Here is an 18,225-nt window from a genome sequence, read left to right on the forward strand (position 1 = left end):
AATTGAAACTGTGGGGTTCTCTTGTGTTGAGTACTGAGAATGCTCGCATTTGAGCTTTTTCACAATGGACATTATCTTCATGTTTTCTAAATTTAGTCGTGGGTGCTTAACAATAGTGGTAAAGATGTCCTCGGATCTCCCAGGAGGATGTGGGTTCAAATCCCTATCAGAAAGTTGGAAACAAAACTTCCAGTTTTGGAAAGGCACATGGCACTGGGGTGCACTCAGCCTACTCCAGTACCAAGCAAGAAAAGCATCTGGACACACTATCACACTTATTGCATTGGTTATAAATAGTCAGTGTCTTAACCTTTCGAACCTCCAAGGTCATTCATGGCCTGTACAAAGATGGCTTTGAGTTATTTTTATTCTTGAATACAAAGCTGAAACAGGTAGATAATTTCAAGTTGGGGGTTCTCCCAGGATGATAATATAGTGAGATTGAATCAAGGTGTAGTAAAGCTAAGGCAGTGAGCTCACGGTAGTGATCAACAGTATTCTGTAAGGAGGAAGCTGGCTCGCGGACTAAACTATCTTTGCATCGGTCTGTTTTCAGACCAACTTTGATTTATGGGAGTGAAAGTTGGGTCTACTCACGATATCTTATTCATAAGTTAAAAGTAAGACATTGAAAGTAGTGAGAATGATTGCTGGTCTGGTACAAACAGGTAGAAACTGAGTCTAACCATTGTGTCTTCCCCTCCATAACAGAGTCCATCCTATCCTCCTCCATTCGCCTCACGTGAGCCCACCACCAAAGCTGGTTTATGTATACGGCTTCATCCATCGAGTTCATTCCTAACATAGGCTTTATCTCCTCATTCCGAGTACCCTCCCGCCATTGTTTCCACCTGTTTGTACCAGACTAGCAATCATTCTCACTACTTTAGCTGGGTTGAGAGGCTCAGACAGTAGAACTCAGCTTGGCTGGATCTCAGCTCAGTCCAGTGGTATTTAAAGGCATTCAAATATGTCAACCTCATGTCGTAGGTTTACTGGCATGTCTCATAGCAGGACAAAATTCTGGCATCACAGTGTCTCCAGAAAGCATAAAAGTAATGCGCTTCCATAATTTGAACATTGCTGCTGAAAAAACAACAGCAAAAAATAGCAAAACTATCAGGGGAAGGCTCAGAAATGAGGAGCTCAAAAGCTGGTGCTCCCATCCTAAGGAAATAAATAGTTAGCAGAAACGATAGGCCTGTCAACATTATAGTGGACTGAAAGCATCACAATGATCGCAGGCATGGCTCCAGTACGAAGCTTGTATGGTAGAAGCCAGGAGAACAACCCCTGTGGAGATTGAAACTTTCGGTCGTTCTCGGCTACTGTCCGTTCGGCTCATTGCTTAGGAATACTCGCCATCACACAATTCACGGCCTTATTACAAAAGCCTTTCACAATAACAGGTAGCATGAGAAGAGTAGATATTCTAGCCATCGATAAACGAAGAGATCGTTCTATAATATTGGACCCAACAGTATGGCTAGAATTAGGCGAACAAGAGCCGCAATGTCTGCACTCTGAGAAACAGGTAATTTACATTCTAGTGTCCAGTTACATCGTATAGAAGTACCACATAAACTCGGTCACCATTTACGGGTTGTTAGTGGGCACAAGAGGTACCATACTGGGGATGATGGCTGAGTTGTGGATGAGGTTTGCCCTCAAGGAAAGCAACCTGGCCAGGATTGCCAAAGCAGCTGCGTGTGGGTCCATGCTTCTTTTAACGAACCATTTATAGTCATTAAATAGATAAGTCTTACAAGACTGTGTCTTATGACAAACCCGTTGGGGTCAGTTTCCTGAATAAAGGATTATATAGTACTATTCATTTTCTGTTTTTATATGCAAAAAATTCTCATGAGATATTACTATAGATATTTTTATTTTATTTTTTAGCACCCCACATAGGATGTTAAGAGCCATTATGGTTTAGTAAGTAGAATGAAAGTCAGTATAATTTAGAGGAACTTCTGTCTTCCCAGGCTTCTCCACGAGTCACTCCAAAAGCCACGCCGCTCCAGTCTCCGGGCTCGGAAGCTGCTCCACCTCTGCCGCAAGAGGAAGTTAAGGCTCCTCCTGTGGACACCCAACCTGTTCCGGAGCCTGGGCCAGAAATAAAACCTGAACCTGGTCCCACCGCGGAGGAGCTGGAAGAAGTTGCTAAACCGGTAGAAGAACCAAAAATGGAAATAGAACCTGTCATGGATGAAGTAAAGGTAACACCACTATTTTTTATCTAATGTAGGTTATACAGTACGTTGCAGACAGTTCCGGAATGTGGCTGTTAACCATCTATAATATGGGACCCAACAGTACGGCTAGAATTAGGCGAACAACAGCCTGTGTGTGCTATGCTCCTATCCTATTGTCTTCGTCCTTTGGTATTTCTTTTTCATGTGCCCATATTCTGGGTAAATTTTAGTATTGGGAGGAGCTGCAGAACTGTCTTCACCCTATTCATTGTGAGATAATAGTCTAGAAGTTTCTGGCCTGGTCACTGATTGAAATTCCAGGCATATTGTAATCAGTGAAGTGTATATATTTATATCAGATCCCTTAGTAGTTTCTTGGTCAACATGGGCATCTTAATGATCAGTTTAAGTCAGGAGAGAGGGAGAGGGGTGGGAGGAATAAGAAAGGAGCACATGGGTGGTGATTCCGTACCTGGTTCAGGGTTGGAAAATATATATAAATTATGTTTTAATAGAGTACCTGAGAATTTATAACAGGAAGGAATAGGAGCAATGAGGGAATAACAGAGAGGATAAAGAAGATGCGATCAGCCTTCTGTATGACCAGAGATGTATACAATAAAAAGAATATATCTACAGACGCAAAGATTAGACATTACAAGGCAACGGTGAGAAATGCTGTATTATATGCTGCTGAGACAATAGCACTAGGAAGAAATGGTGCCGAACAACTAGAGAAAGAGGAGAGAAAAATATTGAGGAAAATACTAGGCCCTAAGAGAGGAGGTGAGAGATGGATGAGGAGACAAAGGGAAGAACTATACTGGAACATGAGGACAATCTCAGAAGAAATCAGACTGAAAAGAGCAAGGTTTGCGGGACATGTAATCAGGATGAATATGGATAGAATGACGAAAAGAGTATGGGAAACAACAGCGAAGACACGAGGAAAGACAGGAACCAAGTGGGTAATTGAACTCCGGAAAGACTGGTCGGAATTGGGGATCAAGGTGGAAGAAAAGGAAAATTGGAGAAGCAAGTACATGCCGACTAATATGCCAGAGATCAATGATAGGGATGGATACAGGAAAAGGATTGAGAGTCACCAGTGGAGTAGACAAGAGAAGAGGATACTGAATATCTCGGAAGAAGAGCGGGAGAGAAGAAGAGAAAGGATGAAGAGGTTCTGGGAGGAGAAGAAGAAAATGCAGTCCATGAAGGAGCTCTCCGTGGTCCTACAGAGGCCGTAACGCGAGAAGAAGAAGAAGAAGAAGAAGAAGAAGAAGAAGAAGTACCTGATGTAGCAGAGAGGAGGGATCCTTCCTGTACGCTTGCTTGTGACCATTCTACCCGCCCTAAAACGTTCTTCTATTTAATAGTAGAATTAAAACGGGGACTGCCGAAAACTGAAGATTGCTGCCATTTTCTTTGTTCCCGTTGGCTAGCATCAGTCAGCTGTGAAACGCTTTGACAAAAGCAATCTCTCCAATAGGGTTCACATAAATTGTAGCTACAGCATTACCACATTCGGTGAAAGAAGGCAAGAGCAGTTGTTTGTTCGAAGGCCTGGTCACTAGCCTGACCTAACCTATCTAGACCAATGGTCTTGTCACTAGCTGGACCTAACCTGTCCAGACCAATGGTCTTGTCATGCCTAGCTCTGACCTGCTTCTCGCGACGCTACTGCGCGTGTTATAATTATGTTTCCTCTCGCCTGACGGAACTTGGCTGGGAGTGGTAGGAGGAGGAGTAGCGCTATTAGTAGAGGAAGGGGAAACTGCTCTGCCTAAATGTAGATGACTTAAAGGGGCGACCAAGGGATGATCGGAACTACTTGTGGTTAGTACCGTCACACGGGGAACACCATGGGTTGCCTTTACTTGCGAGTAGTACCACTATATGCAGAACATCTGGCTCTGCGTTGCCTGTGATTAGTACCAACTATGTGAAGAACACTACAGGAATACAGGTGCCCATGATAAGTACACCTATGTGAGGAACACCATGGGTTTGCATTGCCTGTGCGATGTACAATACTTCTGAGTAGTATCATAATGTATTGGACCCCGTGAGTCGATGTTACGTATGATTAATATCGCAACATGGGAAATACCATTGGTCTACTTTCCTAGTGATAAATAGCATTGTGAGGGGCTGTTGACATGAATTTTGGACCCCTTTAGACAAGAAGCATCATCGTTTCAGGATAGTCCTTTGGAAGCAGCCCCTTGGTCAGGATATACTATTGTTTTAAGATAGTTTCTCAGAAGGTGGGTCGAATCCACTTATTGTTTAAAATTCATATTCATCCATTTGTTCTTCATCATCACATTTTGCCGGGCTGAGTGGCTCAGACGGTTAAGGCGCTGGCCTTCTAACCCCAACTTGGCAGGTTCGATCCTGGCTCAGTCCGGTGGTATTTGAAGGTGCTCAAATACGACAGCCCCGTGTCAGTAGATTTACTGGCACATAAAAGAACTCCTGTGGGACTAAATTCCGGCACCTCTGCGTCTCCAAAGACCTTAAAAAGTAGTTAGTAGGACGTAAAGCAAATAACATTATTATCATCACATTTTGAATTCTGGTCAGTGGATGAGTTTTGGACTTCTAAATTATTACATTTCATATCATTTCGTACCTTTAGGGGTTATCATCATCATTTCTGACAGTATTAGATTTGCGAGGTCTAGGGAGTCCGTCATTTTCACGCCCTGGTGGCCCTTCCCTTTCTTTTGCCACTACCTTGATTCTTCCAGGTGTCGGACTTCATCCATTTATGTTCTAATCAGTATTAATAGAGGGTGGTTGTCTACTTGTACTTGCTCTTAAAACGGTAATCACCACTAACCTTGAGAACTGATCTGCCATTGGAGTATGTTCCCTCTTGTTTCCTAATATGATCATGTGGGTAAACTCTGTCTTATGGTTCTAGGAGGCGAAGGTGAAAGAGGAGGAGGAACCATTAGCTGCTCCCACGTCAGCAGCAGCTCCGGTTCCAGCTCCAGCCCCAGTACCAGTTACAACTGATAAGAAAGAGGAGCCCCAGAACATCCTCGACCAGACTGAGCAAGAAGTGGACATGACAGGTCAGTCCAGAACTGTGTGTATTATCGGTGATCACAAGTGTTGAGTGCATTTAAAATTCGCCCAGAAAGTAACCATCACCGAGCTCAATAGCTGCAGTCGTTAAAGTGCGGCCAGTATCCAGTATTACATGTGATAAAATTCATTTTTGGGTCCGTATTGAAAGTATTCTAGTATGTTTTTAATATTCTCCCAGCTATTCAATACAATACAATCTTAAAAGTTAGGACTTTATTCTTATAAAAATGTTAACATAAAATTAATACATTGGATGGTACATGTTTCGCCTATCAATAGTAGGCATCATCAGCCATTTTTTTACCTTAGAAATAGAACATGTACCATCCAGTGGGTTAACATTTTGATAAGAACAAAGTCCTAACTTTTAAGATTGCATTGTATTGAACAGATGGGAGAATAATAAAAACATACTAGTGTTATTTATACAGTATCCAGTATTCGGGAAATAGTGGGTTCGAGCCCCACTTTCGGCAGTCCTGAAGATAGTTTTCGGTGGTTTCCCATTTTCACACCAGGCAAATGCTGGGGCTGTACCTTAAGGCCACGGATGCTTCCTTCCCAGTCCTAGCCCTTCCTTGTCCCATCGTCGCCATAAGACCTGTCTGTGTTGGTGCGACGTAAAGCAACTAGCAAAAAAAAGAAAGTAACCGTCATCATCTGTTCATCACTCTAGCAAGTCAGGTGCGGTTACTGAAAAGACTCTTCCCATTTGTTCTGTCCATCCACAGCTGTTGGCCTATAACATCATGGCTTTTCAGTGTCTGAAAGTTTGTTTCTATGACAGTCTGTTCAAAGTATGTCCACTTGCAGCCATTCTCTTTACACAATCATACCACTGCAATCTCTTCAGTTCTAGTGTTTGTCAGACATCTTTCCAATCCAAGTTGCTGTCTGGTATCATTTCTTACTTTACCCTTTCTTGTCTTTTGTAGACAAGAATGGAGAAACTTAATTTTGGTTGCCTGGAGACTAGTTGGCTGATTCAGTCTGTAAGTCAAGATTCGTACAAAATCAAAATCGACTTTAAATCTGTTCGGTCGGGTTTCGTACATGTAATACGTGTTAAAGAGATGTTAAGTACCGGTACAGAACAAAAATGGTCAACCGGCATATTGACTTGACCGGCAACGGGCGATTTGCATGCCAGTAGTGCCAGACCTGTAGCTTAGATCCTTTCTTACAGAACAAAGATGACCTAGGCCACCATAGCTCAATTGGTAGAGCAACCAACACGAAATCGGGAGGTTGTGGGTTTGGATGCCACTGGTGTCCAGTTGGCCATTTTTGTTCTGTACTTAACTTTTCAATACATGTACGTAACACGACCTAATAGGTTGAAAGTTCTATTTCAATTACAATGTGGTCGTGAAATATCAATATACATTAGTACAAAATGTTTTGTGCAGGTTAATCTTAGAAGACATATTGGTAGAATTGGGAAGCTGTTATTGTTTTGTTTCTGACTTCTTGTTATTTGGTATTGTCTGAGGAAATGAAACCACTTAAATCTTCAAAGTTGGTGACATTTCATTACTTTAAACCCTCAGATGAACTGTTTCAGCATTCCTACATATCAACTGCCATGGTTCTGCAAACTTTTCCTCCTTTATATTCTATGTGCCCTTTCAGATCGTCGTGTATAGGAGATACAGGGATAAAGGAAAACTTTGTTTCATAATGACTGTGAAATATATCTGAACTTGTAAAACAGACAACTGATGAAGTCTTAATGTATTATAAAATCGATTAACCAGATTTTAAATTTAAAACATTTCTTACTGATTGATTATGCAAATGATTGCTAAGTTAATCCTGACTGAAATAAAATAAAAACATGGACAAGGCTAAAACAAATTGATAGCTAACTAAGGAAGTGAGTTACAACAAAATGCTGATCTATTCCATCTAATAAGTTTTGTTTTCATTACAAAATTAATTACAAAGTTATTTAATAATGAATTAGTTTTTCAAATTAATCAGATGCTGTGGGTAGGCAAATTTAGAAAATCTTCAAAAAATTAATTAAAATTACTGTAATTAACACATGGTAAATAATCACAAAATTTATTTTCATGACTAAATTTGTTAAACATATTAATATTATTTATCTTCCTCTTATTGACTTGGCTTAGGATTTACTTGATCAACTCGTCATAACTCAAGTAAAATAAATTAACTTTAATGGTTAATTCAGAGTCTGGAAAAAAAATGTGGAACTGAATAAAAGAAATATCAATGCTGGACAAAATCACAACAGTGATAACAGAAAAGCAAAATAGCAAAGCACAAAACAACAAGCAGATTACACATGTTGAAAACACATGACTTGAAATGGGAATAATCACTCACAAAAGTGCTATCTACAAAATATCTATTGAGATTGCAACAGTATCTACAATAAATATCTCAATGTGTCCAATATTACATGGAGGACACTAAAATAATAATAATAATAATAATAATAAATAAGTTAAAGGTTTTAAGAATCTGATTGGTATTGAACAAGATGGAACCAGAATAATTTTCTTTCGAGATTATTCTATGATATTAGAATCAATACGAATATGAGTTTTATAAACCGCACTCTCGTCCACATCGTACTTTTCCCCTGCAAGTGCAGTCATCAATGTACTCTCTTCAATAATGTGGAACTTTTCTGTAGCCATGAATGACCTTCAAAGAGAACTCTCTCCAGCCATCCTAAGCATGTGCTTCCATTTAAACTGACTTCACACAAATTGTGTGATGTGTACATGACATACTTCTCATTTCTGACAGGAATAAGTTCCCTGCAAAGTGGGTGGGAAAATTCCAACATCCAGATTTCTGTATTTCAGGAGTACTGTACCAACCTTGACACAAATAATAACTGCAACCCAGTTTTTCACCACCAAATTTTGAAAAACATCATCATGAATTCCTTCCAGTGATCCGGGTAGGATATTTAAGAATGATGTGCCTCCATTTATTACGGTCCTGGCATGTTTCTTTTCTCTGGGCATCCCATCTTCTCTTCTCTGGGTGTTCTTTTATCTGGTCTAACCACCTTTTTTGTAAGGCGCCCAACAGGTCTTCGTCCTGGAACGACCTTTCCCAAATACTTCCTTGATAATGTACCATATTTCACGGCATAATCGTCGCACTTTTTATACCAAAATTTTCGAAAAAAAATTGTAGGGTGCGACCATTATACGATGAATATTTAATACCAGTATTTGTATTACTCAAAAAATGTATTTATAACTAAATTGTATTTGATACAAATTTAAGATGCATATAATACTCGCGTTTATACATCAAAATAATTAAAATAGTCTAAAACAAAATTCATAATTTTTCGCAACAATTCGGCGAACGTTTTTCCAACCAGAAAATAAAAATGAACGTATTAAGTTAATTTGTCATTAATTTGAGTATTAAAGTTAAAATATTACACTTGCAAAAAATTATCGCTTTGTTGTGAAATGCGGACTTACCGGTACGCAATTTATTCCAAATCTTTGGTGTCGCTATCGCAGGTTTCGCTATCTGATGCGCCGTCCTCGCCTCTGTTAATACCAGTATCAGATTCGTCTCCCTGCCACACTGCGTCATCTTCGGAACCGTCTAGTGCCTTCGAACTCCCAGTCCTTTTGAAGCTCTTGGAGACTAGTTCAGGTGGTATAAGATCCCAACTCTTCTTCACCCATGAGCATAACAAGTCCAAGGGTGGACGCCTGATATTTCCGGCGGGCGTCAATTGCTGATCACCGCTCATCATCCACTCGTTGTAAAATCGACGTAAGTGGTCTTTAAAGGGTTTATTAACACATACGTCTAGTGGCTGCAAAGCAGATGTGTTAGGCCACCAGGAATGACTATCTGTCGTGTCTTATTTGTAGTGAGAATTTGCTTCACTTCGTTCACGAGGTGACCTCGGAAACTATCTAAAACAAGCAGAGCTGGTTGTTTTAGTAGTGCACCAGGTCTTCTGTTCCACACAGTTTTAACCCAGTCCAGCATGAGTTCTACATCCATCCAACCCTTGTGTTGCACTCGTTCATGAATTCCACGGGGAAACTGTATATTCTTAGGCATCGTTTTCCTCTTGAAAATGATGTAAGGCGGCAACTTTCTCCCGTCAGCTGTAATGGCTAGCATTGCCGTGCATCGCAACTTCTCACTACCGCTGGTTTTCATTAATACACTCCGTGATCCTTTTAGCGCAATAGTGCTGTTGCGAGGCATATCAAAAAAGATTGGAGTCTGATCGGCATTACCGATTTGAGAAAGCAAGTACGAAGTTTCCTTTCGCAATCGTATGACCAATCGGTGAAAATTTACAATCTTGTCCGTGTAATCAGCAGGCAACTTTTGGCTTAGTGTTGTTCTCCTTCGCACTGACAGATTGTGTCGTCGCATGAACCCCTTAATCCACCCACGAGTCGCCTTAAACTGAGTTACCGGTATGTTGTGTTTGCGCGCTACCTCCTGTCCCTTAATTTGTAACATTTCATATGATACACTGCAGCCATTGTTACGTATTTCACTGACGTACCTAAACACTTCTTCATCAATTATAGGAAACTTCCCTGTTTTAGGACCTCTAAACGCGCGTCTAGAAGGGTTTGTGCTTTTTAGCTTGTTTTTTACTTTCTGCCAGTCACGCACCAACTTTTCACTCGCAGAAAATTTTCTTTCTGCAGCTCTGTTCCCGTGCTGTTCAGCGAAGGCAATTACGCTTAGCTTGAAGCCCGCAGAATAGTTTCTATATTTACCCATAATCGCTTATAAATGCTTCACACGTTAATGTTTTGCGATATAAATGACTTTCCGTAATTATTCGCTATTAAAACAAATTATTTCTGCAAACACCCAAAACACAAATTAAAAACTTAAATTCTCACGCACACATGTCTACAGTAATCACGTAAATCTGAAACAAATAAATGCATTTGTGATCTGTCCATTCCAGAGCAGCCAATACTGTTAGGCAGCAAGGAAGCATGCAACAATTTATCAGTTTAGCTCGTTGGTTGCGATACACTACTGCGCTTGCGCAAAGCTCGCAAACCGGAGCTCTAGCTAGCGCGGTGTAAATCTACTGTATAGTTGACTGTATTCCGAGACGTCAGTAACAAACATTCATTTTTTTCAATTTCTTTTAAACATACGGTAATTAGGTTAATATTTCTTCCCAGTTATTGATGATTTTACATTACATTACTGACGAGTTTATAAAATAAAACTTTAATAGCATTGGATAATAATTATCTTGACTGCTTGGATAAAAGTTTTCATCCCATGCCCGGACACTTATGACGTAGTAGTAAGATAAGAGTCTAGCGATGACAACTGAGACATCGTAAATAATTCGGCTGAATAATTCCGTGGAAATCTGCGTTATCGTCTTGGATTTCACTTTGTGCGCAATAACACAGGAGCCGGCCCCATGGTGTAGGGGTAGCATGCTTGCCTCTTACACGGAGGCCTCGGGTTCAATTCACGGCCGGGTCAGGGAATTTTACCTGTCTCTGAGGGCTGGTTCGAGGTCCATTCAACCTACCTAGCCGGTATTTCCTGGCGACGTTGCCGATAAGCGATAACTTACAGCCTTACGTATTTCAAATGGGAACTCATAATATGTAGGTGGTGAATAAATAGTACACTGTCTCGCGACCACGTTGTCAAACTGCCGATAGCCTACCGGTAAGCATAATATGTAGGTGGTGAATAAATAGTACACTGTCTCGCGACCACGTTGTCAAACTGCCGATAGTCTACCGGTAAGCCATGCGTCGTACATATACCGGTATTATTTATTTATACGTTGTGCAACATGTCACAAACGTGACTGTGTTGCCAAATTGCCCATAAACCATACACGTATTTAAATTGCGCATTCATGTGCAACTTAAGTTGCAGTTCCATTTACCTTTTAACCAGATTAGTGAACAAAATTTGGACGTGCGACGATTATGTAATTAAAGGTTTAAAGTCCGATTTTTGTATTGAAAATAAAGGATGCGACGATTACGCGGTGGCGACGATTATGCCGTGAAATACGGTACTCCCCAGATATTTGAACGATATTCACACTGTCCATCTTCTCTCCTTCGAGGGTGAGGTTACAGGGTGTATTTGTCCTGCTAACTTTCATTACCACTGTTTTGCTCTTGCTCACAGTTAACTTATATTATTTAAACTTGGTGTTCCAAAGATGTATGGTTAAACAATTAGGTCACTTCTGTTAATATTTCTAAGCATTGCTGGTACTTTAATCATACAGAATCTTCCCTTAAAAATACATTTTGTTATATAAGGAAGATACTGAGTAGTGGGATAGATTTTGTTCCAGTCTAGAGCCAGTGCAATCGGATATAACCTCTTTATTTTTCTATTTCTTAAATATAAAGGAATAATATTTAAGGAAATTTAAGGCTTACCAGTTTTAAACAAATTTTCTATTGTGTGTCTGCATTTCCCTAAGTTAATGGATGCTGTAACTATTTTATTTTCTACAGCTTCCATGACGGCTAAGATACGAATCACTACAGAGGAGGAGGCTAAGGCGGCACTGGCAGAAAGAAGACGTCTAGCTCGTGAACAAGCGGAAAGGGAAGCCGAACTAGAACGCCAAAGACAAGTGAGTACAACCAAGACCAGAGTAGTAAAAGTGAATGATTGTCTTGTTGTTCTTCAACTTAAAACAGAAGTCACCTCTGTTACCATCAGAATAGTAAAATGGATTTGCAGAGTAATGTGATAATGTGCTAGACATACTTTCATCTTTTTTTTAAAGAGGAACCTCTTCGGCATTTTCTGAGGCCTAGATTCACCAAATTTCGTTATATAGGCTATCAGTTTGATGGGTTCGCCACACCCAAAGGCACTGAAGACCTGCTGCCAGCAGCAGCTGATCAAACGATTCCTAACTCGGGAGTGAAGGCAAATATGTAAAGCAGAAGATGGGAAGAAACACAGTAAAGGCCCTACATTCCTCAGATTACTTATGTTACCACGTAAGTTTTTGGGATTTAGTTTTTTACATATATGTGTATGTGAATGCATAGATAATCAAAACGTTCAAATAATAAATCAGTATGAGGTCAGACATCAGGAGCCCTTGAGGCCAAGGTCACGCCTTATAGAGAACACCAGCCAAGTCGCACATGTAATGTTTGGGAGCTCGAGCACCAAGCGACGAAAGAAATAGAACGAAGCATATGATCAAAACAAACAACAAGACTTCAGCAGAGTTCGCGCAGGAATTATCTGGACCTGTGCCCAGGAGGTATATCGTGGTAGGTACAAGTGAATAGGAAAAGAAGGGAAGTAAAAACACCTCAAACCACAAGGTTCAAACCACAAGAAGAATTAAGAATTTCAGAACTACAGGACAGGATAGAAACAAGCAGCTCCATCACTTCATTTGGTACGAACACATGATATGAATAGGAGAAGACTGAGTTCCAAAGAAAGTATTTAAAGAAACACTAACAGGAAAGAGACCACAAGAAAGGGCTCGAAAGAGCTGGATAGTTACAGTAGAGAAGAATGTAGAGAAGAAAGGAGGGATGATAAAAGAAATACTGAAAGCAGGCAAAGAGCAATGGAGAGACAGGCAGTGAAGGCGTTCCTTATCAATTAAGTCGAAGCTGAAAAGAAATGACTTGCACAATTTAAAAAACAATCAAGGAACTTCCGGAAGTTGTGTGATCTGACATGCTCGACAGCACTGGAATTCGTACCTTCACTGTCAGGTTACTTTTCATTGACTAGTGGGCTTTTGATGTGTTCAATTTTACTTTAGTAAGTTGCTGTAAACATGGCTCCGAGGAAGTTTTTAACCTTATAAGAAAAGGTAGGCAGAATAGACTATCATAAACTTGAGAAGTGTGGTGTGCTTAAACTGTCTGAAGTGTTTAAGATTGGAAAGACACAAGTAGCTGAAATTGTGAAAAAGCAAGAGGAACTAGTGGAAGAATGGCATTTAAATGGCAACGAACAGCACATAAAACTGTTTCAAAGTGGTATTGGAGCTCTCATTGACAAGGCAACGCTAGAGTGGTTCGCTAAAATAAGAAGTCAGAATGTCCCTGTGTTAGGACCAATAATACAAGCAAAAGCGTTAGAATTCGCGACAGAATTAGGTATTGGAGATTTCAAAGCCTCGAATGGCTGACTAGAAAGATTCAGAAAGCGACATGGTATCAACTTCAGAGTGATTTGCGGAGAATCATCCAGTGTTAATATGGAGATTGTTGACAACTGGCAAGAAAAAATACCTTCAATCATAGATGGGTATGCTCTGGAAAACATTTTGAATGCCGATGAAACTGGATTATTTTTCCATGCTTTACCCGACAAAACTTTGTGTTTCAAAGGAAATCATTGTACTGGTGGAAAAGTTGCGAAAGAACGTCTTACGGTCTTGTTATGTGCATGAGTGGAGAACGGGAGGAGCCCCTTGTGATAGGAAAAGCTGCAAAACCAAGGTGTTTTAACCGGGCGAGTTGGCCGTGCGCGTAGAGGCGTGCGGCTGTGAGCTTGCATCCGGGAGATAGTAGGTTCGAATCCCACTATCGGCAGCCCTGAAGATGGTTTTCCGTGGTTTCCCATTTTCACACCAGGCAAATGCTGGGGCTGTACCTTAATTAAGGCCATGGCCGCTTCCTTCCAACTCCTAGGCCTTTCCTATCCCATCGTCGCCGTAAGACCTATCTGTGTCGGTGCGACGTAAAGCCCTTAGCAAAAAAGAAAAAATATGGATGTTACAAAGTTTGGCATTCAATGGAAAGCGAATAGGAAAGCATGGATGACCAGAGAAATAATGACAGAGTGGCTAGGACAATTGGACAGAAAAATGATACACCAGGAGCGAAAAGTGTTATTATTCCTCGATAATGCAGCATCGCATCCAGATAAAATGAAGTTGCAAAATGTGAAGATCGTCTTTCTCCCACCAAATGTAACATCAGTTTCTCAGCCGCTTGACCAAGGAGTGATCCAGAACTTCAAGGTTATGTACAGACAGTTAGTGATGAAGCACATAGTATCAGAACTTAACGGGAATGAAGTAACCCTTCAAACACTGCCAAAGGGGCTGAATGTTCTCCAAGCAATTTCATGGATAACCAATGCATGGAAAAACGTCACGGCCTCAACAATTCGTAACTGCTTTCTGAAAGCTGTGTTTCCCGCTAGTGGTGGACATCCCGAAATAGAATCAGATACCCTTCCTGACAGCATGGAAACAACACAAGAGTTGATTAATGCAGCAGGTTACAATGTACGATTAATGCAGCAGGTTACAATGTACAAGTGAACACCTATATCGAAATTGATTCAGATATTCCAACAGAGTGTGAGAGTGGAGACACGAAAACGATTCTTCAGTCAATCCAAGGGAAGAAAGACAAAAATGAAGATTCTGACGAAAGCGGGAGTGAAGGTGATGCTAATGACGACTTTGAAGAAAATACGGAAATTAATGTGCTGCCAATAACCTCGTACAGTGAGGCTCTCGGCTTTGTTAAGCGACTGAAAGAATTCTTTTCTAAACAAAACAATGAAAAAGGTGTAAATTTGACCCAGGATTTAATTGCACATAGTGAAAACATCATTGCTAAACCGAAATGGACAAAACAAACGAACATTAAGGATTTTTTTCAAGTGCTAATGTTTTACTGTAGTGTGCTAGAGATTGCTACATCTACATACTGATTTGAATTTCAAAAACTCATACCTTCTTCTTAATTTTAACATGGTGTACGGTAATAGTGTACATTGTGCTCAATAGAGGTTTCCATAGAAGTGTTTTTGTCTCTTTAATACAGTGCATCGCAGCTGCAGCAGCCCATCTACAACTCTCTCATTTGAGTACAGTGCATTATATTGTACAATACTGTATACAGTATACAATTAAAGGTACATTTGCGAGAATTGTTAACACATACATTACATGGGTTATTGTGTTCCAACTTACGTTTAATGGTACCGGTTTCATAACCTCTCGCGGGCGGACACCCCTTCATAATGGACATTTTTTCGGTCCCGAAGGTGTCCGTTATAGGGAGGTTTTACTGTATATAGACTAAGCTTGAAATAAAATCATCCCATTCCTACACAAGTGAGAAATATTTCATTAGAATGGCTTACATACATACAAACACTTTGTAGCCTTACTTTTGGAAATTTTCTGCTTTTATTAATTATTAAATTAGATTGCAAATTAAAAGTCTTGTTTATTGTTTGTTTATTTTTATTTGTTTCTTTGCAGGAGGAGGAGCGACGTCTTGAGGAAGAACGGTTGCGTCAAGAGGAAGAAGAGCAGCGTCGGTTTGAGGAAGAACAATTACGTCTTGTGGAGGAGGCCCGGCGTGCCGAAGAGGAGCGTCTACTCATGGCTATACGGGTATGTGGATAACAGTAACCAAGCCTCCTCTCAGACTAACAGCCAGGGCAGTATGATTAGACGGTAACCCTTGTAATGTATACAAATGCCTTAAGGCCACGGACGCTTCCTTCCCACTACTAGCCCTTTCCTGTCCCATAATCTCCATAAGACCTATCTGTATTGGTGCACAAAAAGCATATTGTAAAAAAGTAAAAAAAAAAAAATGAAAAGAAGAAATTGTATACAAACCTGCTGAAGAAAATAAATAAAATAAATAAATAAATAAAAGAAAATACGGTGTGATACCTTGGATTGTCCGTAAATATTACGGATATCACCATACGATAACTGCCTCTGTAGATAAGTGGTAGAGTGTCGGCCTCCGGATCCCAAGATAGCGGGTTCAAACCTGGCAGGGGTAGTCAGATTTTTGAAGGGCAGAAAAAAGTCCATTTGACACTCCATGTCGTACAATGTTGGCATGTAAAAGATCTCTAGTGACACATTTGGTATTTACCCAACAAAATTCATTAAATCTCAGCCATAGACACCCAAGAGAGTTTTGGTTTACTCGGTCTGCCATCTAGTTTATCATTATTATTATTATTATTATTATTATTATTACCGCACGATTACGGCATTTCGGTGATAGGTGAAATTATTGTGGAAAAGTATTGCGAAAAATAATTTTCTATAGTGGAAAGGGGAAAAAGGAAAAATGTTCAGTCGTTTCTAGCACGACTGACCTTGTCGTTTTAATGCTTGTTAGTTGGCAACGATACTTATTCGATCGTCACTTCCTTTTGCGCTCCGTAAGCATTAGAAATTCATTGTGTATGAACGAACTCGACTCTACTCTTCTCCACCATAAAACCTTAAGTAATGTTGTATTTGCGTTATTAAGTGTACCTGACAGTATCTCTCCCACGGAAAGAGTTTTCAGTGTTAATAGGAAAAATCAGACAGAATACAGGCCTACATTAGCACATTGACGACGGGGCCCCGAATGGAGGCTGTCACCCCATGTAGGCCGGATAGTGCAAGCCTCCAAGAAAGAAATTACACTGCTGCACTCAAACTACTGTAACTCAAAAATTATTCAAGATATCATCCTCAGACTTGGAACAGGTATTCACTATGTTGTTCAGTAGTCTGTACGGTGTGGTACCTTTCAAAGCAATACCATTTGTGGCTCCATTTAAGTCTTTCTAAACACTGTGTAGTATGAATGCCCTGTTTGTGCCTTTCGTGTACTTACTGTATTCCGGTATAGAAGGGTTTCTCTTTACATTTACTCCCCGTTTAGTGCTAGCCGTTAATCATTAGAAATGTCTATTTCAATGTTACTCAGTACCTATTATAACTGTTCTGTACATAATTAATCACAATTATCGGTAGCCGTCGGCAGCTAAATACGCTGCACCATGTTGACATCCGCACCAGGGCGCAGGGAATAGCTCTACATATCAAAAAAAAAAAAAAAAAAAAGATTTTTTAAATACATGAAAGTTTAAAGAATGAAAGATAAGCGATAATTATAAGTTTAAAGAATGATAATTTATGTTCCATGACCGCACCGTTTGGAACTCCTAATCTTGCCCACAATTTAATTAATAATCAAGAAAATACGAGGTGCATAAAAGCGAGAATTCTTGGAGCCCAGCACCTACTGTTGGCTGTCACCTATCATCAGCTGAGAAATTACTATAATTCTCAGGAATCATCACCCATGTGGCACATCAGACAATGAATCTGAATAAACGGTGAAATTCTTTGTCGTCACATAGGGCACGTAGCTGACAATTTAATGTCAAAAACCTCATTTTTAGTCCGTATTGAATCTAGGTTTACATTAAGGAGTAAGGGTAATTGTTTTCACCTATTCAATACTACAGCAGTGTGACTCTTGAACTATTTTGTATTACTAGCATATTTCTTATGCGATATATGATAATTTGTTAACTCTGTACAATCTTTTGGATACAAATAGTTAAAAGTCAAGTCCTTGTAGTTGTTGCAAAATGCTGATTAAACATCTAGTTCAGTTAAAATCAATCTCTTGAAAAGTTTTTTACAGCTGCTTAGACCTTAAGGGCATACAGTTTTTCTTGGCCAATTATACGTTCTAGTTACTAACATACATTAAAATTAATTTGTCTAATGTCATATTTGGAACATTAAACATATTTGTACTTGGTATGGAGATTCATTGCAGTACAAGTCTTTGGTAAAACCTGTCTCTTAAAAATTACTGCTTCTGACATTAAGGGTATTCAGTGTTTCTTGGGCAATTATACAATTTAGTTATTGACATGCATTAAAATAAATTCGGCTGATGTCATTTTGAAATATTAAACATTTTTATGTTTGGTATGGAGGTCGAGTATAGTAAAGATTTTTAGTGAAAAGCAGTTCCTCATAAAATTAATGTTAGCGAACTATAAAAAGGGGTTCCCCCTGTCTTGGTAGAATGTGAAGTTAAATGACAATACTTGTAAATACACTGCCATTGAATATTATTAATATGCGTAATAGTCTATGTTT

At 39.8% G+C, this 18,225-nt stretch overlaps 1 protein-coding gene across 20 annotated transcripts in view; it reads left to right on the plus strand.

Moving 5' to 3' along the window:
* Positions 1-18,225, plus strand: part of LOC136885088 (ensconsin) — a 762,268-nt gene that overhangs the window by 688,426 nt on the left and 55,617 nt on the right. For all 20 annotated transcript variants that reach the window (XM_068230157.1, XM_068230159.1, XM_068230158.1 and 17 more), the window contains 4 exons: positions 1,989-2,222; positions 5,131-5,284; positions 11,807-11,928; positions 15,565-15,699. In XM_068230157.1, the coding sequence (XP_068086258.1) occupies positions 1,989-2,222; positions 5,131-5,284; positions 11,807-11,928; positions 15,565-15,699 (645 nt within the window). The remainder of the gene's footprint in view (positions 1-1,988; positions 2,223-5,130; positions 5,285-11,806; positions 11,929-15,564; positions 15,700-18,225) is intronic.

This window comes from Anabrus simplex, chromosome 13, assembly GCF_040414725.1.
Source record: "Anabrus simplex isolate iqAnaSimp1 chromosome 13, ASM4041472v1, whole genome shotgun sequence".
Classification (NCBI taxonomy): domain Eukaryota; kingdom Metazoa; phylum Arthropoda; class Insecta; order Orthoptera; family Tettigoniidae; genus Anabrus; species Anabrus simplex.